We start from the raw sequence: 26979 nt of genomic DNA, 5'->3' as shown, positions 1-26979 counted from the left end.
TAAATTCCTAATAGCGAGTGTAGTAATGACATAAAAAAACAAAGGTAAAGGGACAAAAAAAGGCTAAATATCCTGTTCAGCTGTTTCTGTCAGACTGCAACATCTTGCCTGTCACCCAAGCACCTCAACACTCGTAATACAACAGAAATTTCCTTCCTTACGGTTTCTCAAACACATTCTGAGCAGATCAATGCTGCATAACACCTCAGAGACACCATGACACTTCAGCTGCCGTTTAGGTCCACGAGTGATGGTGAGCAAAAGAGAAGGAATAAGGAAAAAACAGGAACTTGAAATCTTTGGAGGACTGCAAAAGAACACAGGAAAAAAAGTGCAGTGAAGGAAAGTCTGGAACTTTCAGACAAGAAAGAAATCATGGATGCATCATACCAGAGTGCAAAAATAAAAAAGATTTACTTTTAAAACCTTTTGTTAATCACTCATTATTTTATTTGTAATGCAGGTTTTACCCACAAATTGGATACCCCCCCCCCCCATTATTCAATAAGAAGGTCTGTTTCTAGATGGTGTAACAATCTGAACCAAGAAATGAAACTAACTGAATGCCAGACTGACTTTCTGCAAGTTTCAGAAGATATTCTGTTCTGTGCTGTTAACTACCTATAAGGCCAATCTCTTTCAGATTTCAGGCAGGAGACAATAAGGTAGCAGACAGGGCTGGATGTGAGGTTGCACAGAAGATTAGCATTTGTGGGCAATTCAGACCTGTATGCAGACATTCCACAAGGTGTATATATGGCTTTCTAATCCAAGAAAGCTTTTTCAGTCTGAAAAATAGGGAAATATGCTTTTTAATTTCAAATTCTAATTTAATTACGTGTAATATAAACCATTATGGATGAAATGTTTTCCTGCCTTGCAGCCCACATACTTGGCAGGGCATTCTGAAATTTTGCAAGGATCTAGGGGGAGAGGAAGAAATTCCTTACTTCCTCCACAAAACTATAGGACATAACAGAGCTGCTCCACAAACAGTTATGGGGGTGTGTTGGACACAGCAAATTCCATGGCCATTGCTCCCCCCCAGCACTGCTCTGCACGCTGAGACCCTGAGCAGCTCTGTTTGGCACATGGATAGGTTTTCATAAAGACTTTCCATTCCTGTGGTGTAGGTTATGGGGGATGGATTTAATTTGCCCTCATATTTCATGCTACATTTATTTTAGCAGGAAGTTAAAATATGTATCAGTTAAATGTAAGTTTGATAATAAACTAGCTTATATTACATTTTATTACTGGATGGGACACAGAAATTCTAAGCGCATAGAAGAATTTTTGCACCATCCTTCCAAAATGATTAACAACTACTTTGGAGGCACTTCTTTACCATGCTATAAAACCAGTCAAAATATTCTTCCACATATGCCTTCTTTCCTTTTACACAATTCAGTCAATTTTAAATAACAGTATTCTGCAAGGAATTCTGCAAGGAAGCGTATGCTATCAGGGTTCAATAAAATAACTGTCCTTCCATGTTTCTAGAGGTACAGTCCACAAATCTGTGTGTTAAAGAAGAGAGCTGTTGCTTAGCATTGCTTTACCATGTACACTTTAGGCATTAATCCATAAAACAGGAGAATTGCATATGTAATTTATACACTCTCTACAACAACTGCTAATGTCCAGTAGATAGTTAGTCCCCTTTCACTCTCCCTTCCTCTTTCACTTCCTGCCCAAAACTGAATTTGCGAAAAGAAACTGCCATTTTGATCAAATCTAAACTGTGAGGCTCTTTTCAAAAAGAAATGCCTGTTGCTTTTCAAGAAACCCCAGTGCATTTTCAGGAATGTCTTAGGGAGGAAACACAGGCCAAATTCTACTCTGAAACACGCACATACCCACCCTGCCCATGACTGCTCTTGGACTTGAACATGCACAGCTGAGGGCAGAATTTGGCCTGAACTGTGAATTCAGTAATGGAAGCCAACATCAACTCAACACAGCCCACACAGATCTTTGGACAGCAAAAAATGTTTACTTAAGGAGGGAATACTATCCTCAGCTCTAAGGGCTATTCCAGCTTCTTTAGCAAAGAACAGGGGAGAAAGAGAAGAGATGATGAGACTGCAGGGCCTCTTTTGGACTTCTATCAAAAGCAAACAGATGTGATCATTAGGTAGAAGCAAGTCACTCCTATAGATGCAGATTCATTTCTTGCCAGAATAGAATTTCTGAGTTGATGTTAGGTGTGGGTGCAAATCATCACATGAAATTTAAATTTAGACACTTCCAATACATGGCAAAAGTAAAACCAGTGAAGCAGGTGTAGGCACAGGTAGTCCTGCCCATATGAGCATTGCAATACATGCCAACTGCCTAAAACACTCCTGGGATAATATCAGAATGACAAGAATTCGTTGTTTTATGTAAAACTAAGACATGCAGAAGAGTTTGGAGCCCTTAAAAATACTCCTTATAATTCTCAATAGCAAATACTTTAAATACAAAATCCCATTCTGAAAAGCTACTATCTTTGGGGGAGAAGGGAGAAATCAAAGAGCAGTTCAAGTATCAGTCTCTCATATAGTGAAAAACTAGGGGCAGAATAGTCCTACTGCAGCTAATTGGCTGTTTAAAGTTGACAGGTTGAGCTTGTCTAGTTTTAATTTATATCTCAGCAACAGAACCAATGTTTTATTCCCAACCATTAAAAGGGGTTAACACATCTGCTAAAACTCTAGCACAATGGCTGGCTTTGCACTGCAACAGGAAATGTAACCCAATAGTCTCAGAACTTCTACAAACCCTAGCCATTTCTTAATGTAAAAGGATTTGAAAATTCAGTTCACTGAACCATCTGTTAAGCTCTTGCTACTCTAACACATGATATTCTTTCTGCTCTGTTACCTGCCAACAAAAATATTTGGTTCTATGTAAGGCTATCACAAGCGTGTGATAATGGCACTCTGCTTCTAATTTTATATGCCATTGTACACTCACAAAATCACCTGGGGGTGACACTAGATAACATACTCAGTTTAAGCTCGAAACTTACAATAAATGTATTTAATTTTAATCTTGTATGTAAATAGTAACAAGTCAGATGGGTTCTGAATGACTAGCATTAATTTAAAACAAAAGAAACAATTGAGTCAAACTGTTCTTGTGCCAACTTTCAAGGGGGGGGGGGGGGGGGGAGAGAGAGAAGGAGAAAAAGAGAGAGAAAGAGCACAGGGGAGAGGGGGGAATAGAAAAAAAAGCCCAAGGAAACAAAACCCTAAAGCCTTAGATCAAACCAGCTAAGCATATGCGTGGCCTACACAGTTACTTTCAGAGCTTCTCTTCCAATCTGTTGTTTACAGTGGCCACTTGTTTCAATTTACATTTAATTACATTATAAGCTTCTCCAATTTACTGAGTAACTATATAGTGGTAAGTAAAAGAAAGGCCCTTTGAACATTAGTACAGCTACAGTTACTACAATAATAAAATGGTAATTTATTTGCAACTATTACTTTCTACAAAAAATAATTGTTCTCCGTTTCTGTCTAGCAAATCCTTGTAGATTTTAGAACTTGAAAAGAGGTGGGTGGGAAAAAAGGAATAGTCTTTCAGTTTCCAGTGCTCTACTTAACAGAAGTACCTCCTGTATACCTATAACCATCAGTGATTTAAATATTGTATTACATTTCAAAAGCTGACCAGACAACTCTCTGATTTAACAGAAGAGTTCACTATAGCCAGCACAAACATAACATAATTTTTATGCTGTAGTCACTCATAAAACAGGTTTGGAAAATGTGAAGTTGCATTTCTTCTTGCAGTAAGGTATACCATTTACAGAACAACTAAAAATGTGCCTCTAAAAGCCTCACACTTGGAAAGACAGACAAACCCTATCTAAGTATGTTTGTTCTTTTAGGAAAACCAGATTCTAAGTGATCTGCAAGTTCTTTAGTTTAAGTATAAGTTTCTTTAAGCAGAAACTTAAAATAGTCTGACTTCATAAAGTGTCCTAATTACTGAAATTAAGTCACCGTAGTCACAGCAAGTAACAGCAAACACGTAAATAAGAGTGTGATATTAGAATACTGATTCTCAGTGCTTCAGGGAATCAGCTAAAACTGAACAGCTACCAGCAGTGTTTCCTAAGCTAAATTCTGTCATGCTGAATATCCCAAGTGCCACGTGCCAGAGGCTGCATGACCTTCCCCAAAATGACAATTCACAGTATGCAATAACATGCATTTCTGAAGAAAATACTACATCCTCATCAACCAAAGTGGAGCTATTCAACATTCAAGAACTGAACAACTACATTAAAAAAAATGTTTCAGATACACAACGTATATTTCTTCATTGTTGGAAACAAACCAAAATAATTACTAACCTGTTATGATTTCTAATGAGTAAACTTTAAATAGATGATAAGTACCACAGAAAATGATGACAACTAAGTCAAAGGCGTGAAGACTAATTTCTCAGTAGCAACTTGCAGCCAGGACAGAACGTAAGAATTATATTGTTCTGGAAAAAACTAGTAGGGAAACAAATGTATTTTCTAATTTTCTCCTGCATCCAGCTTCAAAGTTTCCAAAAGAGCTGAAACTGTTAGTGTTATTCTGAGCTATCCACCACTCTCAGAACATCTAGTAAGTCTATCTTTGTGAAATACAAATTAAAGATGTAATAATTTTTTATTAACAGCTTTTACTACAATAATATGAAAAAGCCACAGTTAAAATCAGGTATGTGCAGCTGCAGTCTGTGTGTGTGTATGCATATACGTGCATGTATCTATACAGACTCCAGGAGCCTCCTCAGTTCAAAACGTAGTAAAGAGCTTTAAACTGGCTCCAGAAGGATTAGGCTTTCCACATACCACAATGCTGCAGCAGTTAAAGCTACTGCCTCGGAGATCAAAACTAGTACGGGCATATCTGCATGGCACCTTGCCTGAACTGATAAACCTTACCTCTCTCCACATAACCTTGACACGGATCTCTCGATTCCAGTTATGGACCCAGCTCAGTTGCAACTACTTTCAATGCTGCTGCATCATGCTGCATTGTGCAATGCAGACATCCTTGCAAAACACAGGAACGTACAGTTCACAACCTTGGGACTGCAGCTTTAAGCTCTAAGATACACACCCAGTATTCTGACCAAAACACTCATCTAAACTCTGGGGTGAGCTGCCACAGAAATCCTGAGAGGAAGCCCACAAAAAGATCCTCAATAAAGTCTATTCCAGGTTGGTGACAGCAGAACTCCTAAAAAAAGGAGAAGCAGCAGATCACTTGCTCCCTACAAATCTTAAAATAGAAAAACTCTTACACTGATGATGTTGAGAATTTCAGCTTAGCTTGTTTGCATACCCAGGAAGGGGCACTTTTCTAGTTTTACTCACAATCGAAACATTGGTAAGGTTCAGGGGAACATAACAATTCATATCAGAATATGAGTTATAAAACTGATGCTTACCCTCAACCTACACTCTCCATCATAACATTCAAATAACCTCAGTGAAATACATACAAACACAGACTTACTGAAGTGATAGGGCTTGGACTAGAGTGCACTATTATTCAGTGCTGGTGGTTTTGTACTATATTTTGTATTCTCTTTTACATACCACCCATAAATAAATAGATACTATTAAAAAAAAAAATCTACCAATGGTTTTAAAGAATTCAAAATGAACTTCAGTGTTTTATTTTGTTCCTTAGAGGATGAGATTATCTGAGCAACAAAACCAAAAGGTTCCTTTGTGAAAATATGTCAGAGCAAATAAAGCTAACAATTCATAAAAGTTCCACAGACTGGATGCTTTTCACAGGACGTCGATAACATTCACTTACCCATTCTCAGGAGAACTTCAAGAATTTGTTTTATAAACTATCCCTAACCCAGCAGAGAAATGGTTTTAAAGGTCCTGGTCAAAAAACATGCTGTTGAAAGATATTATTACTTGTCCCAAGGTGCCAGAATGCTCACTTACCAATCTCATGGACATAAATAGGTTTTGCATATGTACAGGCTGCAAACTGCAGGCAGAGGTTAGAGGTGTGAAGACTCTCCTGACTGACACGTTGTCAGTGCACCACACTAGAGTGTTTGTATTTTTGCTCCATGGGTCCTACTGAAGCTCCAGCATTGTTCAAGAAGCTGTTAATTTTTGGACATGTAAGCAGAGCTTTAAACACTATAAGATGTGTTTTCCACGTACATTAACCCGGTATAAATTAAGATGAATTTCATTATCTCAGTGATAATGAAATGTACAAACAAATCTTTTTTTGCAGCTATACATACACGTTCAACCTCCGATTGGCTCAGTTACTATAGGTTATGCACTAGATTAAGCTACTTAAGGATGGATCCCTCTGCCTCAACAATTCCTTCTCTGCTCTTTTTCAAATAAAACCAATTAAATTGGTCTGTATCGCCAGCGCAGGGAGACAGTAAATTATGTTACACCACAACCACTCTTGTCAGTTGTGAAGCCTTCTGTAAAAGGGGCCTGGTTTGGGCTTGAACAAATTGCCATGGCTAGATGAGTTCTGCAGGGGTATGAATCTTTTCATTTCCCTGATTTGTAACTGCAAACATTCAAGGGAGACTCCCTCTCCCTGCTCCCCTTTTGGGAATACCTGTCTTTGTCGGTGAATAAGGGATGAGAAGCAGTCAATAAGGTTAAAGGAAGACAGTTCTCAATGAAGTAAAAGTCATACTCTGCCTAAAAAAAGACTTTGGACTCCTTATAAATAACCTGGGTCAGAGGTTCAAGGGATAAGAGTAACCCCTCCAAGCGCTGGAGGTGCTGCAAATTCTTATCTAATGAAGCCTCACAATGTTGGCTATGAAAGAACTGCGTAGCCTTTCATTATGTCATGGTGCCAGTCCAAAGTCCAATGGAGACAAAGGGAAAACACCCATTGCCTTCAGTGCTTTGTAAGAATCAAGAAGATTGTTGGGTTGGTTTTTTTTTTAAATATGAATGAAGGAGCTTTTACCACTGCAAGCACTTTCCCTCCACCATTAATAATGTCTGTAGTATCTTTTCTAACTAGGGCATCTGTTTACATAAAAAATGCAGTCAAGCATATTCCACTTAAAAACCAAAGCAATTTTTTTGATGTTTTACATATACTGAGCACAGAAATAACTCTAAACTATCGCACACCTAAGATGCACAACTACCTTAATCACAGTGAAAATCATATATTCAAACAAGGAGTTGTGCACTCCATCTAACAAGGTACCTTTACTGAAGACTGACAAAGTTAATCTAAAACGGTTGAAGAATCCTCTTCTAGAGCGCTATCTTGGCACGATGTTTGTCATTAAAATCAGGGTTGCAGTTATAAAAGGCAATAGGTCAAAGCAGATACATACATCTGGATTTTTATACCTTTACTGCCCTGATTTGAAAAATGAAGATGTGTAAAATACTGTAAGTCATTCACTTACCATGGATTTGGTGAAAGGTCGAGCCAAGGTAAACAGCAGGGTATACACCCACCAGTTACGATGAATGGAGGAGTAAATCATATTTCCAGGATGGACTGAATTAGACGTCACCCCATGGGGAGAAAGGCGTCGGTTCAGCTCGTTGGAGAACAGTATATTGCAAAGCTTGGAACGATTGTAGGCCAACATAGCCCAATACTCCTTCTTAGATGGAGAAAGCAGGCTGAAATCAAGTTTTCCAGAGGAGTCTTTAATTTCTGTAAATCTAAAAACCAGTAAATATGCCTTAGGTATCCCAGAGTTAATTTCACTCTCATTAAGAACAACATAAAATGTAGACAACAGAGTAGAACTTGGCCAGAACCAACATAAAACAACAGCTTATTTAGCAGTTGAAAGTGTCTACTGGAAATTGCCTGAGACCCAAGGAATAGTCCCATATAATATGGCAGTAAAATTACTGAATAATTAGCAAAAGCAAATGATAAGTAAAAACAAGTCAAAAAAGGCTTTAATAATTTAAAGGCATCGTATGTAACTTAAGAATCACTTTATTTTAAATCCAAAAAAAGATTTTGCCATAGATCCATGAAAGCACAATCAACTTGGAGGAAATAATGTAGGATGAAATAACTCTGCATTAGAAGCAGAGAAAACCAGCATCCTTTCATTTCCCCTTCTTCCCTTCCCCTGGTTATTTCATCCAGTGTTCACATACTGCACACTTTCATTTAAGTGTTCAAGTAACTATGGATGAGTCTCACTGCCTCTTAGACTCTTTTTTAGATTAAAAATTGATGAATATAAAGGGGTTATAACCTTGGTAACTTGCCATCAATAGTCTTATATGTTTAAAAGATAAATGTAAACAAAGCCAAAATGAGTTCTGGCAGAGTATAATGTTTTTAAGTATACCCATGGCATGGCTGAACACAAATCAAAGTAACTAGTTGATGTTTTTTAATTGGGTCTGACAGAGTCATTAAACACCAGCTGTTTGTTTCTCTCCTTTTTTTTTTAATAACAAAGTAGTGAATGTTCTAAAGACATTTAGATGAAGAAAATGAACCCATATAGCATTTTTCCCCCCAATTCTTACAATTTGATTTATCAATTTATTGGTATATCTTAATATTAGAAAATAATACTACATTTAGTTACGGATCTATGTTTCATTCAGAAGAGCTACTAAAAATAAAAAGGATTTAGCAAGCTTTTTTTAGTACTTGGAGTTTTCAGAATCAGCTGGGGAGAACAGGGATAAACATAATTATAGTACACACTAGAAAAATGTTTTAAAATATCTTTACTAATTTTGCATCTCATGCCCAGAAATGAAGAGATCAGCTGGAATTTCTACATTTATGCTGTGAGCAGAATTATAATACACTCAGAGAAAAGCAACTACAGTATTTGAACTCAAGAGGAACCCAGGATGTTCTGTATCTTGCAGAATTAGCCCTTCAATTTCAACAACAAAATTTCTCTTTCATAATTTTCGGTTAGATAAAATACATTTCTGAAATTAACAGGACTATTCTGGGAGGAATTTCCTATAATCATCCCTCAAGTAATCGTTTATGACACCAAAAATAATCTATAAATAAAATACTTTCTGTATACCATATAACAGAAACACGATGGCATATTTTGAGTCCAGTCCTGCAAGTGTGCTTATGTGAGTCAATCTTACTTATGTCGGCAATCTCATTGAATTCAGTAGGATAAGGGCTGTACAATCAAATTAACAACACAGAAATAAAGACAGAAGGAAAGTCAACCTACTTATTATTCTGATTTTAATATGATGTGCTTAAAGTACCCAAAAGCTTAATTTAAACAGAATTCATTTGTGCTGAATCCAGAGAAGTAACCAGAAATGAACAAAGAACCAGAGAGGCAAATAAATATTTTGCCTTGGAGCAGTCTAGTATAATATTTTCTGCAAACATGGGACTTTATTTTTCCCCTAACAGGGGGTCTTGACTCTAGCGAAAAGATCCAGCCAAGGTTTATGGAAGTAATTAGATACCAACACTTCTGTTTTACAACATAGTTTAAGGCTCGGAGTTCTCAAGTAGGTCAGAAAGTACTACGACCCAATAATACCTAATGTCTAAACTAACTCCTTACATCAACTTCTTGCCATTAAACAGATTGGGGGAAAAAAGCACAGTTATTTACAATGATCAGTTCAAGTGTTAAGATATGCCATAATACATGAATTGGACCACTTAGAAAAAGGGAAATTTACTAGTTGCATTCATTATTTTATTCAAACATAGATTGTTACTTATTTTTTGATGGGCTTCTATAAACCTTGGCTGATCTTACTGAGTTGGCAATGAGCACTTTAAAAAATGTTTTCAAAATCACAGATAAAGATGTCCAGAGATGTGAGCTCTAGTTACACATAGCACTTAATACACTGAAAAACAAAGATGTCATTTAAAATACTATCAGAGATACAAACTTCCAAAGGGGAACAAGCAGCTGACAATTCAACATAATCGCCCATTAAATAACAGCTCATTTATACGTATCCCGTTGTGCCCTCCACATCTGGCAAGTGATTGGACTTGGCAGATTTATTTCTAGAGCTATCTTGCCTGCCCCGCAGTAGCCTCCCTCACTCCTAACAGGACTCTGCTACTTGCTTTCACAAACCTGGTGTGATTTGCAAAGATAAGGATGTCCAGATTTTGTTACCACCTAATTACTAGACATTTCATGTCTTTTAACACCGGGGAGGATTATTACTGGCATTTTCTATTGCTTCCTTTCATTTCAGCCATCATAAATTTAAAATGGTAAAAGTAAATCTATCTGCAGTGTGTCATTTATACCATAAGCCCCTGTGTTTGGAAGTGATAAAGGTTTCAGCCCGACCCTTGGCTGGTCTCTCTCTACCAGGTCCCTGGGGTTACATTTTATGGAAACATGATTAAAAAAATAAGCTTCATTCTGGGTCACTAAAACATTTCAGAAATATGAAGGCGGGGGGGGGGGGAAGGCACTCACACATTCTTCTTTTTTGGTTTGCTAGAGCTCTTGCACACGACCAAAAGTGAAATAGAAATCAACAGTAATGTTTAAAGCTGGACATTATAGGTCTAATCCTGCAGTCCCTGAAGTAAGTCAGAAGGCAGTAAGTGGTTTGTGCCCACTAAAATTCAGAACTGGGGCATGCATTTCGCACAAGGAACTGTATTTAAATCAAATCCATCTTTTCAGTTATTAACACAAACACCACAAGCATATCTGAAATAAGGCAAACCTCATCAACGTCTTTTTTTGCCAACCGTACTTCTCCTGGCAGTAGAAAAGACGAGCATCTAACATTTTAATTAAAAAATTCACCAAAAGAGGCATGGCCAGATTTCTAATATGTATTAACTACACTACTTCCCATTTTACAATTATACAGCTAATGTCTGCATTGAATTCCCTAATTTCTCATTATAAAACAATTGGATTTCATCTAGCAGTTTTTAATTGCATTGTTTCTCCTGCTAAAATAACTGCACATTCTTCTTGGTAAGATGTTGAAGTTGTTGAATGACAAATCAATATAGGTCACGCCATTCAGATTTAATCAATTATTATTCCATCTCCTCGCAAAATCAATGAGTGGTCTGAAATGCGGCAAAAATCTGCATTCATACAAAGAATGATCAAAAAATACCTACATACTGTTATAAAACTAGAACACACTTTATCCAGCAACAGAACCAAATCCAGTAACATCCACAGGCATTAGTAATGCTTCTATTTTTAAAAAGATTATTCAAACGCAAGTGCTTTAGAGCAAGGCCTTTCATTTTCAAAAACTTTTGCAGTTCTGCCATAACTGTTTTATGCTCTAAGGATTGCAGATTTCAGCTAAATCAACAGTAACGTTCACCAACCTGTGTGATTCGGAGGACACCATCACAACCCTAGCAGGAGATGACTGGCGTAAAACGTCTTCCAGAAGCTGGACAAGGTAGAAATGTCCCAAGTGGTTCACCTGGAAGGTGGACTCCAGGTCATCCTCCGTCAAGCACCAGGGAGCACCAAAGATGGCGGCGTTGCAGATCAGTATGTGAAGAGGCCTGAATAGCAGAAGTATTGAATAAAATTGAATCAGGAAAAAGAAATCTCAATGAAATACATGCAATTACGTTCCTGTGTGAACCGGGCCAAAGTCTGTCTTGGGTGTAGGTGTGAAGGCTTCGGCAGCGGCGCGGCTGCAGGGTGGTTTCTGTGAGAAGGAGCCAGCCCGTGCCAGACACAGCCGGCTCCAGCCGGTTCTGCAGCGGCCCTGCCACAGGGCACAGCCGAGCCCCTCAGTGAGGCTGGTGGCACCTCTGGGAAAGCGTATTTAAGAAAGGGCGAAATGCCGCGCAGCAGAGAGGGGTGAGGGGAAAAAAAGTGGAAAACAGCAGCGTGAACAGCACGGTGAGAGACGGAGGAGGGGGAGGAGGGGCTCCAGGCACCGGAGCAGGGATTCCCCTGCAGCCCGGGGAGAGTCCTCAATGGGGCAGGTGTATCCTGAAGGGCTGCAGTCTGTGGAGAGGACCCAATGCTGCAGCAGAGGAACGGTGTGAGGAGGAGGGAGCAGCAGAGAGGAGCTGTTGTGTACTGACCACAACTCCCCATCCTCCGGCACCGTTCAGGGTGGGGGGAGGTAGAGGAGTTGGGATAAAGGAGTGAAGTTGAGCCTGGGGAAAGGGCAGGGGGGAGGAGGAGGGAGAAGAAGGTGTTGTTTTAATTTTTGTTTTTATTCAATCATAGAATCGTTTAGGTTGGAAAAGATCTTTAAGAACATCGAGTCCAACTGTAAACATAACACTGCCAAGTCCACCACTAAACCATGTCCCTAAGCACCACATCTACACGTCTTTTAAATACCTCCAGGGATGGTGACTCAACCACTTCCCTGGGCAGCCTGTTCCATGCTTGACAACCCTTTCCGTGAAGAAATTTTTCCCAACATCCAATCTAAACCTCCCCTGGCCCAAACTTGAGGCCATTTCCTCTGGCCCTATGGCTTGTTACTTGAGAGAAGAAACCAACACCCACCTCACTACAACCTCCTTTCGGGTAGTGGTAGAGAGCGATAAGGTCTCCCCTCAGCCTCCTTTTCTCCAGGCTAAACAACCCCAGTTCCCTCAGCTGCTCCTCATCAGACTTGTGCTCTAGACCCTTCACCAGCTTCGTTGCCCTTCTCTGGACACGCTCCAGCCCCTCAATGTCTTTCTTGTAGTGAGGGGCCCAAAACCGAACACAGCATTTGAGGTGCGGCCTCACCAGTGCCAAGTACAGGGGGACAATCGCTTCCCTAGTCCTGCTGGCCACACTATTTCTGATACAAGCCAGGATGCTGTTGGCCTTCTTGGCCACCTGGGCAGACTGCTGACTCATATTCAGGCGGCTGTCAGCCAACACGCCCAGGTCCTTTTCCGCCGGGCAGCTTTCCAGCCACTCTTCCCCAAGCCTGTAGCGTTGCATGGGGTTGTTGTGACCCAAGTGCAGGACCTAGCACTTAGCCTTGTTGAACCTCATACAACTGGCCTCAACCCATCGATCCAGCCTGTCCAGATCCCTCTGCAGAGCCTTCCTCCCCTCAAGATCAACACTCCCACCCAACTTGGTGTCGTCTGCAAACTGACTGAGGGTGCACTCGATCCCCTCGTCCAGATCATTGAGAAAGATATTAAACAGGACTGGCCCCAGTACTGAGCCCTGGGGAACACCACTTGTGACCAGCCACCAACTAGATTTAACTCCATTCACTACAACTCTTCAGGCCCGGCCATCCAGCCAGTTTTTTACTGAGTGAAGAGCACACCCATCCAGGCCATGAGCAGCCAGTTTCTTCAGGAGAATGCTGTGGGAAATGGTGTCAAAGGCTTTACTAAAGTCTAGGTAAAAACATCCACAGCCTTCCCCTCATCCACTGAGCGGGTCACTTTGTCATAGAAGGAGATCAGGTTAGTCAAGCAGGACCCGCCTTTCATAAACCCATGCTGACTGGGCCTGACCACCTGGCCCTGTATGTGCCACGTGATGGCACTCAGGATGACCTGCTCCATAACCTTCCCCAGCACCGAGGTCAGGCTGACAGGCCTGTAGTTCCCCGGATCCTTCTTCCAGCCGTTCTTGTAGTTGGGTGGGACATTTGCTAACCTCCAGTCAACTGGGACCTCCCCAGTTAGCCAGGACTGCTGATAAATGATGGAAAGTGGCTTGGTGAGCACTTCTTCCAGCTCCCTCAGTCCTCTTGGGTGGATTCCGTCTGGCCCCATAGACCTGTGTGTGTCTAAGTGGTGTAGCAGGTCACTGACCATTTCCCCTTGGATTATGGGGGCTTCATTCTGCTCCCCATCCCCGTCTTCCAGCTCAGGGGGCTGGGTACCCTGAGAACAACTGGTCTTACTATTAAAGACTGAGGCAAAGAAGGCAAAGAGGCAAAGAAGATTCATTAAGTACCTCAGCCTTTTCCTCATCCTTTGTCACTGTGTTTCCCCCCATGTCCAATAAAGGATGTAGATTCTCCTTAGCCCTCCTTTTGTTGCTAATGTATTTATAGAAACATTTTTTATTGTCTTTTATGGCAGTAGCCAGATTAAGTTCTAGTTGGGCTTTGGCCCTTCTAATTTTCTCCGTGCATAACCTCACAACATCCTTGTAGTTCTCCTGAGTTGCCTGCCCCTTCTTCCAAAGGTCATAAACTGTCCTCTTTTTCCTGAGTTCCAGCCAAAGCTCTCTGTTCAGCCAGGCCAGTGTTTTTCCCCACCAGCTCATCTTTTGGCACATGGGGACATCCTGCTCCTGCGCCTTTAAGATTTCCTTCTTGAAGAATGTCCAGCCTTCCTGGACTCCTTCGCCCTTCAGGACTGCCTCCCAAGGGACTCTGTCAACCAGTCTCCGAAACAGGCCAAAGTCTGCCCTCCGGAAGTCCGAGGTGGCAGTTCTGCTGACACCCCCTCCTTCCTTCTCTGAGAATCGAAAACTCTATCATTTCATGATCGCTATGCCCAAGACGGCCTCCAACCACCACATCACCCACAAGTCCTTCTCTGTTCGTAAACAACAGGTCCAGCAAGGTGCCAATTTTTGTTTCTCACTATCCAAATCTACGTTAATAAATTAGCCCACCACAATGTGTCATCTCAAGATGCCTACCAGAGCAAGACCACCATAGCAAACTCCATCTGTCCCAAACGTTCACAACAATAGTGATCAGCAGATGGATGGCTGACATGCATGGGCAGGTCACCAGAAATACCTCAGCACTATCACTGTTGTCCCAGTTGCTAATCAGGAAACAGTCTCCTTCTGGAGCATTTAAAAAAGAACCTTTTCCTAGGGGAGGAGCAACGCCCGTCACTTTCTTATGTGGGGTACACATCTATTCATGACATCTGCACAAGTGGTAGGGGAAAAGTGATTAAGAAATAAAGTCAGTGCAACAAGGCATATGCCCACGTTTTATACTTCTGCAGCTTGTGACATATGCTGTTAAAAAATACAAGTTGATAAAGACCAAGTTGGAAAATAAAAAAATCCTCCAGAAGCTGTAATCTTTGGTGGAAAAACTGCACACAATACATATGAGATCCTTGAGACAGAATCCTTCCTCACTGAACTCAGCTAACCCAGTTTAAATAGAAATGCCATGATGAAGGAACTTGAAATGAAGCATTGCTAATTTGCTTAGCAAAGGGTAAGATTCTACCCAACTAAGCTAGAAAAGAACCTAGACTGTCACATACCTCTCTCATTTAAAAATCAGGTCCAGAAAACTTCAAATTCCTTGACATCTTCACTGTAATCTCAGGATGCTACACACCTTGCAGCCTTCCCAACCTCCACAGCAAGACCAAGGACAAAGACCCTTTCTGTTCTTTCTGGTCTTTTTTTCAAATCCTTATGAAACACAGCAAAGACTCTGGTTCTCGGACCTCAGATGGATCTACATTTGCTAGATTGTTTCATCTCTAAGGAAACCTTGGCATCGATAGTGTATTCTTGCCCTTGAGTCAGAGTCTGACGCAGCAGACCTCAGCAAGCATACCTGAGCTGAAAACCTCAGACTTGAGAGTCTGCATCTGGCATCCCTAGCCCTGATATAATTAATTGGGAAAGTTTGCACAAAATAATGACCGTCAAACAAATACCTTTCATTCCTGCACTAACCATGTACTAATACCTGTGATGTCCTAACACCACAATATTAAGATCTGTCACAGTTTTTTGTTTAGCCCATTCCAGCCTATTATGTCTTTACTGCAATTGGCCAAATCCCATGATACAAAATCAACCACTCAACATAAATTCTACTTCTGAAGATAATAAATGAAGCACAACTAGGAAAAATAGCTGCTTGCCCTCTATTCTTTTCAAGTACTTCCTCACAGCCCTATGCACAAAAGATGACAGGAGACCCAGAGTCAGATCATTTTTCTGTGTGGTTGAAGGACACATACACTGCAACTCTGAGCATCTGCAAAAAGAATTCTGGAAAAGAATGTGAAACATGAAGCCCCAGGTTGTCAAACAAACCTAAGTAATTAGATTCCTTCAGGCATGTTTGAAAACCCCAGATTTTGATAGCCCAGTTTTCAAAAAAATATTTCTGGGGGAATCAAATGCACCTTAGCTGAATACTGAAAGAGCTGCATAAGCATCGACATAAACAGTAGGCTGTATTTCCTTATTAAAATAAATTTCAACTTCAAGCCCACTGGGAAGTTACCAATGTAGTCTGCTTTAATAAGAAGTTAACAATCTAATATCTGTACCTGTGCCAACTTGGAAAATTTTAACAAAAAGCTTCAGAAGCAGTATGAAACATCTGTGTGCTTTGGGAAGCACATTTACTCAAGTGCTGAATTTCTGATTTGCCTTTTGGTCAGTGACACTTACATGCATAATATCTTCACATACATACTATACCCACAAAAGCAATTGAAGATAAAGGGGGACTGTCCTTTTAAAGGCAAGGTTCTCTCTTTCTGTTCAAACCAACTTGCAAAAAAGGCAGTTATTTTTTTGATCTTTGCAGCCTCACTCAACACAGCGCAAGCAGGCTATTTACTAAGATATGCAGGATCATATTTTTCAATAGGTACCCGACCTTTTGAGGCATATTTTATCAAAATGTTTTAAACCCGAGTTCATTTTGCGTGTTCGAGATGCATCTGCCAAGAGGAAAACAAAGCCTCATGAAGATTGAGAGTGCATGTGTGGAAACTTTGGATGATTCATCATCTCTTCTGAAAGTTTATGAAAAGCTCTAGCAAGAATTAATTTACAGATTTGTAAATCTACTGGGAAAAAGGAACACGTTTCTTCAACATAGATGCAATTTTTGGTATAAGAGCCTTCTGTATGAGAACTGAGGCACATGAGTACAGCAGTAATATAAAAAATACCATCGCCATTCCCTGCAAGAGCAAATACTGCACTTTTTAAAAAGATTGTAATTCTATTTGATAATTGTCATATGTACTATGAAGTAACAGACCACGGTAAGACTGAAAGGACTCACATATGAACCAAAACTATATTCCACCTATCCAAAATGTAGTATCCTTCATTAATACTAATTACACAATAACTACCAGAGGCAAAATATGCACTCTACACCTAAATCTGTCAGCTCAATTAATTAAAAAGACAATTATAGAATTATAAAATTATAAAATGTAGTCACTTTTAAATTGTCAGGGCATTTAATTGGGTTTTGTAAAAGAAATAAAATTATGCTTCAGTCCTTTTCATGAGATTTGTATTTTTCAAACAACATTTTGTTCTGATTTTTTAAAGTAAAAGTTATTAAAGAGACTGTGAAGTTAAAAGTATTTACAACGTTCTAGTAGAAAAATCTGTGTAAAACAGAAAGATACTGCTGTTGTGCTTCCTTTCAGCTCAGAAAGAACCACCTCTCGGATTTGGATCCGTGTCCATGAAGCTATCGGTGCCTCTCGTCAGACTGCTAACAAAGGTCCAATTACTGAAAATTGTCATCTAAGTTTTTGTGACCTGGACATTTACACACCAGGAAATGAATGAGATTACCTATGTAACAGCCACCATATCGTTATGCATTTCAGCCACAGATGACAGATTCTAATCTCAATGGTGCAGAGCTCTATATCACTGAACGTATCATTATGCAGGAACAAAATTTTTAAGATACATGACAATTCGCACCACACATCTGGCACTACAGCTTTGCTTTATGACAGGAGTATTTTTAAGTGATAGCAGAACTATGACCTTGATTTCACAAGTTCATTAAAAACATTGCTGCGATCTACATTAGCCTTCCTCCTGAGCCCAATGAAAAAAAAAATCCCCCCTCAGTTTAAAATAGTTTGTATTTCTACATCAAAGGCACATCTAAGGCCAAAAAAAATGTCAGCAGCAAAGGAAAATTTTCTTTAGTGTTTACTCCTGGTATCGACATTACCAAGCTGCTCCCTCTAACCATGACGCCTATTTGATATTTCTGGAAACAATGTATAGTTAAAACCTTGCAGAGTGTTTTGAAAATTTACCCCTATGTCTCCTTAAAATGTCTTCAGTCAGTGACTTACATCACACCAAGTGAGCTAACGTGGTCTACCATTACAATTTAAGTATGCACTGGGACTTGAACATAAGCTGCTCCATCATAGCATGCAGTGACTGTTTCTTATCCTTCACAGCATGACGGAGACTTAAGAATACACTGCTTTAACTGCAAGCTTTACAGCAATTCCAGAAAACTCTCACCATGCTGGTAAGTGTAGCTACAATTTAGTGGAAGTTAAAAAGCATGCAGAATTAACAAGGACATTCTTAACTGTGAATATCTCATCTGAAAACCATCTAATACCTTGTGCACTTCACAAGTCTGTGATATATCACAAACCCTTGCACTGGGCAAGTCATTCAGATCTTATATGCTGTGCTCAATTCACCATTAGAAGCCACAAAGCACTCAACTGCTCTGCACTATTTGAAAATACAGTAAGTGAATACATTAGAGAGATACAGAAATTAAGTTGTTGCTATAAATCAGTTAGTTATGAAATTCAATAATCAATTTGTTAGCACCTGATGTAAAACTATGATCTGTCAGCAGCCTCACAAGCTGGCTGTGTGCAGCAGTAGATATTTCCAAGGGAATTAATTACTGATGATTTGCAAAGGTAAGAATAATATTTTTCAACAAATGTAGCCTGTGCACTAGGAGGTTAAACAAACACCACCAAAATGTCAACAGAGTTCTTGGCTTTGGTGTTCTCCCATTTCAAATGTAATGAAATAGTTAACCAGAAATTATGCAAAGGGAATACTTTCAAATCTTCCCATGAAGCAGAATGTCACACCATCTGGGGCACTTCTCAAGTGATTTGAAAAGTTCACGCTGTTTGGAATTACACAGAAACTCAACAGAAAAGGCCTCACCATATCCCCAAAGCCCCATAAGCAACTGTAGACCTATGTCACGGCCAGTAAAGAAGGCAGAGAGTTGTGACTTCTCTTCCATAAAGCAGCAAAGTCACAGCCCACCGAACTTTTCCATCCCATAACTCTGAACACCCATGTTGCTTTCTCTCAAAGTTAGAAAATGGTCCCTCCTTCTGTGAGGGAATGCCTATATTCACAAAGGAAATAACCACCATGCAGGCTAGGCTTATGGCTCTCCAGAAAAAGGGTGAGTTAAACAACCATCTCCAGAAATCCCTCTCAGTTTTACAAGCAGCACTGATGGGAAACTGAGCAACGAGAAAATCACTAGGAGTCAGACAGCAGCAGGAAATCTCAGAACCATGTATAATCTAACACCGACCCAAAAATATTTACTTGTTTGATGAAAATAAAAAAAAACAAAACCAAAAAAAAAGGCACTGCTTAACTCAATGAATCTTGGAAGCAAATGCTCAATGTCTAACTTCCCTTTTTCTAAAAACATTGACTGAAAAGTCAGCAAAAATACCCTCTATTGCCACCTGTCAGCTGACAGAATCGTGGATCCTTGTCAGACAGGCTTCATTTTAAGGCAAGCCACTACCACAGGACTTAGAGCCCTGATGGATGACCTCCTGCTAGAAGCAAGGAAAATTCTCTCAAATTCATCCTACTGGATTTCTTTGCAGGATTTGACACTATTGATCAGCAAATACTTCTGCCCCACTTCCAAGAGATTAATGGGAGTGGACTGAAAATGTTCTGCTTCTTCCTTCATAGCAAGTACATGGGAATTATTATGAGCAGCTGCCCCTATGTCTTCATAATATATCATCTGCATACTGCCATATAGGTCAACCATCTCTCAATCATTATTCATCACCTCTATAAAATCTTCAGTATATAATTTCATAAAAGTTTGGAGAAGGAACAGAGGTCTCAACAGATTTAGAACTAAACAGACAAAAACATCCATTTGTCCTGGTTTTCCCTTTATTAGCTTTTCTTACACATACAGGGGGGAAAAAACCCAACCAAAAAACCCCACATCATCTTACACCTCCAGAAATCAATGTTATCTTTCTTTGAAGAAAAATCCTGTCATTTTAGCTCTAGGGGGACAGAGAGTTTGAGAGGCCTACTTTTCCTCTTAATGGGGTGCAGAAGCAATATCAACTATTGTGAAAATTTTGAGGTTGAATGTCTGAAGAGTTCAGACCCAGTATTAAATAAACATTTAAACATTTAACATTAACACTTTAAACATTTGTAATGTTGCCCTCAAGCTGACCTTAGTAAAACCTGTATTTCCCAAAGCACCTTCCCTCAAAAATGATCCAAGCTGGGATTTCTCCTTCCACTCTAGTATGAGTTTCACAAAGACTACACACAAAATAAGAAAAGCAGGGATGAGGTTTAAATTGTTGACATGATCTGTCTCCTACACTTGGCTAATTTATACACTGCAAGTACAGTACGTGATACTAGAAATCTGAGAAATTAGGAACTTTTAAAGCTACATTTTCTTATTTGGTATCATTACTTTCTTTTGATAACAAATTATTGCTTAAAAATGAAGGTCAAGATTAGTATTCGTACTTGCTTTTTAACTTATAACTACAAGGCAAGAGGGAGAAGGAGAAAGAATATTATATTTCACAAGCGTGTGGTGGGTTTCTTCTTTCCATTAGGTTCATACCATGGACTCTCTCACCTTTTGGGGGCCCATTAGCCACAGCTCTGAATTCCCTTTTGCATAGGTATAATCTAACCCTAAATTTCCTCTGACTGACAGCACACAGTATACTCAGGGTATTAATATTAACAACAGGTGTCAGTGCTGCTCTTCCCTCACCTCAATGCCTCCTCAGAACCACATTTCAAACCAAAATCCATCCAAGAAACGATGTTTTCCTTTGTCAAAGTGTTGAATCTTTGCTAGTTCTGTATCCCTGAGGACTCAAAATACCTCCATACGTACGGATTTTGAAACTCCTGGGGCCAGGTTGGGGTAGAAGAGGGATAGGACAGGGCTCTGCAACTTAATTTCTGTATGCATTCAACCTTTCACCATTTCCATTCTGCATCCTCTTCCTTTTCTCAAGCCCTGGCATAATAAGAGGAGCACTTTGTTTCATTCCTTGCCGTGCCTTGCAAAGATATTTTGTTTTGTTTTGTTTTAAATCTCCCTCATGCTTAGGAAACAGAAGCAATGAAAACATCCAGAATCTGGTAATTTTCATTCAGCAGCTCACCTAAGGACATTCGCTACCTCAAAGTGGACACACACATCTTTTTCAAAATCCCAACAGCAAATCATTGTTTACACTATTACACAAGGAGTTACAAATAAGCATAAGCCAGCTGTAAAGGAACATTCATTTTTGCTATAACCATGGAATTATTTGTTGCTTCTGCACGTACTTCTAAATATACGAATTTCATTTGTACACAGTAAGTACTTGTTACAAAAAAGCAAGCTACAACTCACAAGGGAGGTCAATTACTACTTCTATTTGTGATATTTCCCATTGAAAACAGCTAACTCCTTGGAAAATGTTTTGGGGACCACAGTTGATCATTCAAACAATAAAACACTTCATGCATTTTGAACATTTCACTTGCCAGTGACAACTCCTTCCTCTGTTTTGCCTAGAGATATATAGAGCTGTAATAGAGTTCAGAAAGCCCCTAGCAGCTGCGTGCTGCCATTCAGACCTGAAATATTCCATGTTGTGATAAAAATTAATGTACTTTGACATCCTCTGGGATTTTTGGTGCCTTGGGAACAGCTAATGAAGAAATACAACCTTTTCAGACTATAAGGCAAATTTTTGGATTCTAAGATTAAGACACATGTGGTATATGCATGGCCTGTCTAATGTCAGCAGTAAGGCTTCCGTACCCAAGTGCCATAAGACTCTGCCTTCATGTGTTTTAATTATCTCCCATAGAAAGCCTTCAACTAAATAGACTAAATACGTTTAAAATGTATATGTAATTAAATAGCTAGTCTTGCCTTATATTTCAGAATTGTTAGAAGACAACATCAATTAAACATGCAGATCTTCTTAAAACCCATTAAACTATAATGCTGCAAAATCCTTGTTTTATTTGCAACAGAACAATTTTAATCAGGCATATTAAGTCATACATATTTTACTTCCTTAGATACTCAAAACAGCCTCCACAGTTGGTGCATCTTGTGGAAATTTTTTGGAAGACAAGGCCCCAAGACTTTATAGGCCATCTTAGACTCAGCTTAGACGTAGACATAGACACATGGCTCAAAATGGGAACCAGAACAATGAGGGTGCTAAGCAGAAAGCCACTGGAAGGTTAGCAAGGTTTCTTCATTACGTTACAATGAAAAGAGTCCAAAGCGTCCAAAGACAAGTGGCAAGTTCGCAAATTTTAGACAGCACAGTTATAGTCATAAAACTATATAACGAACACCTAACAAAATCTTTCAGTTACTAATATGTAGAAACACTTAATATTTTTGCAGATGCAACTATATGTAAAGTTATGGTGAACTGTCAATCGTATCTTTATCTTAATATGGACTTAAAAAAAAAAAAGTGTTCTGAGGCAGGAGATATTTCCACGATACAGCAGATGAAATGAAAGGTGATCTAGTGAAATCGTCATGATCTCTGCCTCCAGTAAAAGGGGGGAGGGGTTAAGCTGAGAGATTTTTAATTTAAAAAGTACTGGAAACAGTTTTTGGATCCACATGACTTGACACATGCTACCACAATGGGGTAATTGTGTACGAGAGCTTAAAAACAGCAGACAGCCAGAAAAAAAAAAATTATGCAGAAAGCCAATCCTTAGGCCTTAATAAGGCGCAGTACCACCACAAAGAGAAAAAAAAGTTTCACCCTAATATTATTATGTATGTTTCAAATGCAGGCAGCCTTTGATCTTATTTAAATTTAAGATACGTGCTGTCTGCAACAGTAACTTCTGAACTATGCATGTTTCAATACTTAATTCAATGTGGATATTTTTTGATATCTCAAAATGTACAATGTTGTCCAGAAGTTTGTGCGTCAGTGACGCTGTCAGAATGCCAACTGTATTCTAAGCTGAGAAGGCAAATATAATAGCTCAACTCTTACTAGTTTTAATTCACAAAAAGTATTTCTATAAATGTCAAAGAGTTAACAGATTTGTACAGTGTTAGAAAATATGTTCAAATTTTGAAAGACAATACGCAGTGGCAACGATCATCTCTGACAGAGATACATCTGTTATAGAACCATTAAGCATATTGGCATAATGGCATCGCTAATAATTTGTTTAAATCATATATTCATTTTTTCTGGATCCTTTAAGTTACCTATGCCACAACTTGCTAAACAGGTCTCATTTTTATATATGTATTTATATGTATTAATAGAATTTATCATACAATGTCTACGATTTAATTGTGGTTAAATTGGAATTAACACACATGCAATATGTCAGTTATAATACATGAAAATGCAGAAAAACAGTATTCTGGTATGAATTTTCAGCATGCTCTGAAATCTTAATTGCACCCGCAAGGTTTCAGAGCGCTTCTGCTTGCAGCATGAAAAATGAATGCACTCATAGAGTTTGAGGCCTCAGTTAAGGAAGCCAGCTGAATATCTGGCCCTCTCCATTTTGGGTCTGGTTAGGGAAATAAGAAGAGACTAAAGTTCCAAATGGAGAATCATAATTCATAACTGCTGTCTTTTCCATATTTCTACACACAGCATAAGTGAATAAACTGTTAGCATATGCCAATTCTTACCACAAAAAAAAAATTCCTATTGTAAAGTATAGGAAAGAAACTGCAATGAAAATCAACATATGGAAGTCCTGCATAATTGTGAATTGCTGCTACCAATTCAGAAAATTCTAAGTAGTAGCTGTTGGCAAACACTATTTTGTCTCTTTGAAGTAATTCAAGATTTTTCAAGATCATTTCATTTTTTTTCCTCGAACACTGAGAACATTAAATTGATGTCTTACTGTTTGGCTGAAGATAACTTTAATTCAAACCAAGTGGCACTACGCACCACTCAAAACTACAGATGCACATAAAATTTCATCTGTAACTTTACTGCTCACTTCTGCCTGCTAACTGTTTTGATCATGGAAGTGTTCTAATGCTGAGGATCAGGCAAATGCCATGATAACATGATTGTAAATATTGACAACAGGTAGCTATTTTGGAAATTTTAGAACTGAAACATTAGTGCTGTCCCCTAGTTAAAGTATGCAGGTTTTAGTCAAATTTGGGAGGATTAAACTGGGAAATAAATACCAAAGCATCACATCCACAAATCCACACTCCTACACAAATACTAAATCCTACAGACCCTGAACTATCAAACACTGACGCTGACTAAATTTAAATGCTACGTTGCATACAATCACAGGAGGGCAGTCATTTTCTCTATAAAGTGGATTAATACCAACCATAATTCCTCACATTGTGCCCACTCAATGAAGAGGAGATTCAATTCAGTGTTTTTTAGTTCCAAAAGCCTAATATGAAAGATTGGTTGTTCTGCCTCTTCCAACTGCACAAAAATCAGCTAACACCAAATCCATCTTAGCCCAGAACATTATTATAAACAGATCATTTATTTAATTTTCCATAACAGAGACATTCAATCAACTGCCTGAGCTGGAAACTAGCAGAGGGGAAAGACTAGATACAGATAAAAGAAGTAACTTGAACAACTCTAGCCATTTAGGTGCACTGAGACCTCTTTTCCTACTCTCATCCTAATCCTCGCACTGTCTTCACATGGAAGGAAGGTGGAGGTCATTCACTCCTGGTGGAAATACCCAGTGGGGAATGTATCTCCAGACAACAAGCCAGGAATACTAAAAGAAAGCCAGAAATCATGGGGGGGGGGGGGTGTGTGTGTGTGTCACAGAAATAACAACATTGCATTTCAAACTACGAGAAACCCTAAAATTAGTTGACATTATTGTAACATAATGAACTGGCTTTCTCTAAAGAATTTGCTCTGTAAATCCTTCAGCCCTATCTTTTACCAAGTTACATTTCCATGTTATGTATTAGTCACATTGCGTTCAGGTTGTGCTACAATGAAGTAAGAGGTAGATCCAATATTAAACAGCAATATCGCATTATTCTCTCTTCTCCCAAAGACAATTTTGGGAGATCCAACTAAGTTATTGGGTTTAGCTTATTCTGCCCACAGAATCTTTGTAACTGTGAGAGCAAGAAAAACTGCAGAGCACTGTTCTGCTCATAAGGAAAGTTTATATTCTGCTGCAATCACAGAACTGCAGGATCTAAAATAATCTGCAAAACCCTTCTCCCCCAAAGCTTTATTTGAAACTGCATGGATAAAAAAAAGTCTCAGAAAGAGAAACAGATGTATCAACTCAAGAGTATAGATAATGCAAACAAAAAAATTATTTTTTGCTGTGAGGATGAAGGATTATTTTCTAGAATATATTTATATGAATACAGCATATTTTACCAGTGTTCATATACTCTGAGCCCAAATTTTATCTGTGGACAAGGCGGCAACACCTAACAAATCCAAACAGGAATAAAAGACTCCTATCAAATCTCTTAGAAGCATGATAACTTGAAGATGAATCATCTGATTTTTCACTTTCAAACAAGGAAGCCTTCTTAGCTTTTAAGTACTACTCCAATTTATATTAAATGTTTCTTTCCAGAGTAACTCTTTCCGCCCGTTTATTATTTATGTTTTTCTCAATGCTTCCTCTGTTGCATCATTTGTTTTCTGTATGCAACCAGCCCCTGTTAAATTCCTGCTTAGCAGAAGATGACATTTCTTCATTCTTCACGTAGTTTCCAGAATCTCTCAGATTCTCAAGCACACTCAAAAAGGCACTTTTTTTACTCTCAAGTTATTTGATTAAGGCAGGAGATTTACAATCTCAGCAATTTTCCCTCTTGTTCCCTGCAATCCCACCACCACCACCTTCCCCAGCTGCAATAGGTTTTGATGTTTTAACTCAATGGAATTTAGGGATCCTTTTTCTGGAGTAGTTCCGTTTTAGTTTTCTCATCCAGGAGGAGATCTGTGAAACACAGTCCTTGAAGACTCTTTTCCAGTAGCTATCAAGCAGGGAAGAACAGGCTCCCAGGTTGTGACGTGACTGTGAGTACACCCTTATGTCTGCTGACAAAGAATAGTACCTAGAGCGAGAAAGTGTCCTAGAAAAGCAGAATTTCAAAAGACAAGCAAATCTAGTCTCTATTTTATAATTTTTCAGTTATTAAGTCAGGTGTCACCAAGACCAACACGTTCTGTAGAATACCAAAGTGTCCCTTGAAAGCAATAGTGGACTGGAGAAACTAAACAGACAATAAAACTATCTGCACCCAGAAGTTTAAGCTATTCACCACTGAATACTAAAGGCCTCTTCACATAACATGTTGTGAGAAATAAAAATACAGATCTTTATCAAAATGTGTGCATTCATATAAAATTTCTCCTTCACGCTTTAAAATTATTGTAGTTTCTTCCCAGAAACCAAGATCTATACAACTCAGAACTCAAATGTTTTGTTTAGAAAAAAAACCAAACACTTTATTTGCTTTTCCTACTCCTTTATTGTTAAGGAATTTGTAACAGATTTTCTAAGAAAGAAAACTCTATACTCATAACTTATTTCCTACGCTCATTAACAGGACTTATAGCTACCTCATGGGAACTGGGGCAAGTGTATCACAGTATGCCTTCTCTACAGGTGCATGAAATCAGAGATATCAAAGCCTTTTAAGAAAGTGAGGCTACCAGCTGACAGACTTGCCAAAGCGTAAAGAAGACGACAGTCTGTCACTGAAGCCTGTAAGATTTCTTTCAATTGCTCATAAAGCTACTAATACAAAGGAATCACTGATGTGACAAAAGCCTCTGGACACTATGGCAAAACAAATAAATGAAGAGACAAAAGTGGTTAGTGTACATTAGGGCTGGAAAACGCATAGGGCTAGCATTGTAGTAATAAGATGCTACTGCCATGTATTGCTTTTCTGACCATATCCAGATATAGTTAAATCACAAAAAATCAGAGCCAGAAAGACCTAGTATGTCTTCCAGT

The 26979-nt window shown here is 39.0% G+C and overlaps 1 protein-coding gene across 12 annotated transcripts in view; it reads right to left on the bottom strand.

Moving 5' to 3' along the window:
• Positions 1-26979, bottom strand: part of WWOX (WW domain containing oxidoreductase) — a 541832-nt gene that overhangs the window by 395496 nt on the left and 119357 nt on the right. For all 12 annotated transcript variants that reach the window (XM_072872386.1, XM_072872390.1, XM_072872387.1 and 9 more), the window contains exons 7-8: positions 11343-11528; positions 7435-7699 (exon numbers count right to left, since the gene is read on the bottom strand). In XM_072872386.1, coding sequence (XP_072728487.1) covers positions 7435-7699; positions 11343-11528 — 451 coding nt within the window. The remainder of the gene's footprint in view (positions 1-7434; positions 7700-11342; positions 11529-26979) is intronic.

The sequence above is a fragment of the Ciconia boyciana genome, chromosome 9 (genome assembly GCF_034638445.1).
Source record: "Ciconia boyciana chromosome 9, ASM3463844v1, whole genome shotgun sequence".
NCBI classification, from domain to species: domain Eukaryota; kingdom Metazoa; phylum Chordata; class Aves; order Ciconiiformes; family Ciconiidae; genus Ciconia; species Ciconia boyciana.
The sequence above is the reverse complement of the archived record's forward strand: the minus strand, read 5'-3'. Positions and strand labels throughout refer to the sequence as shown.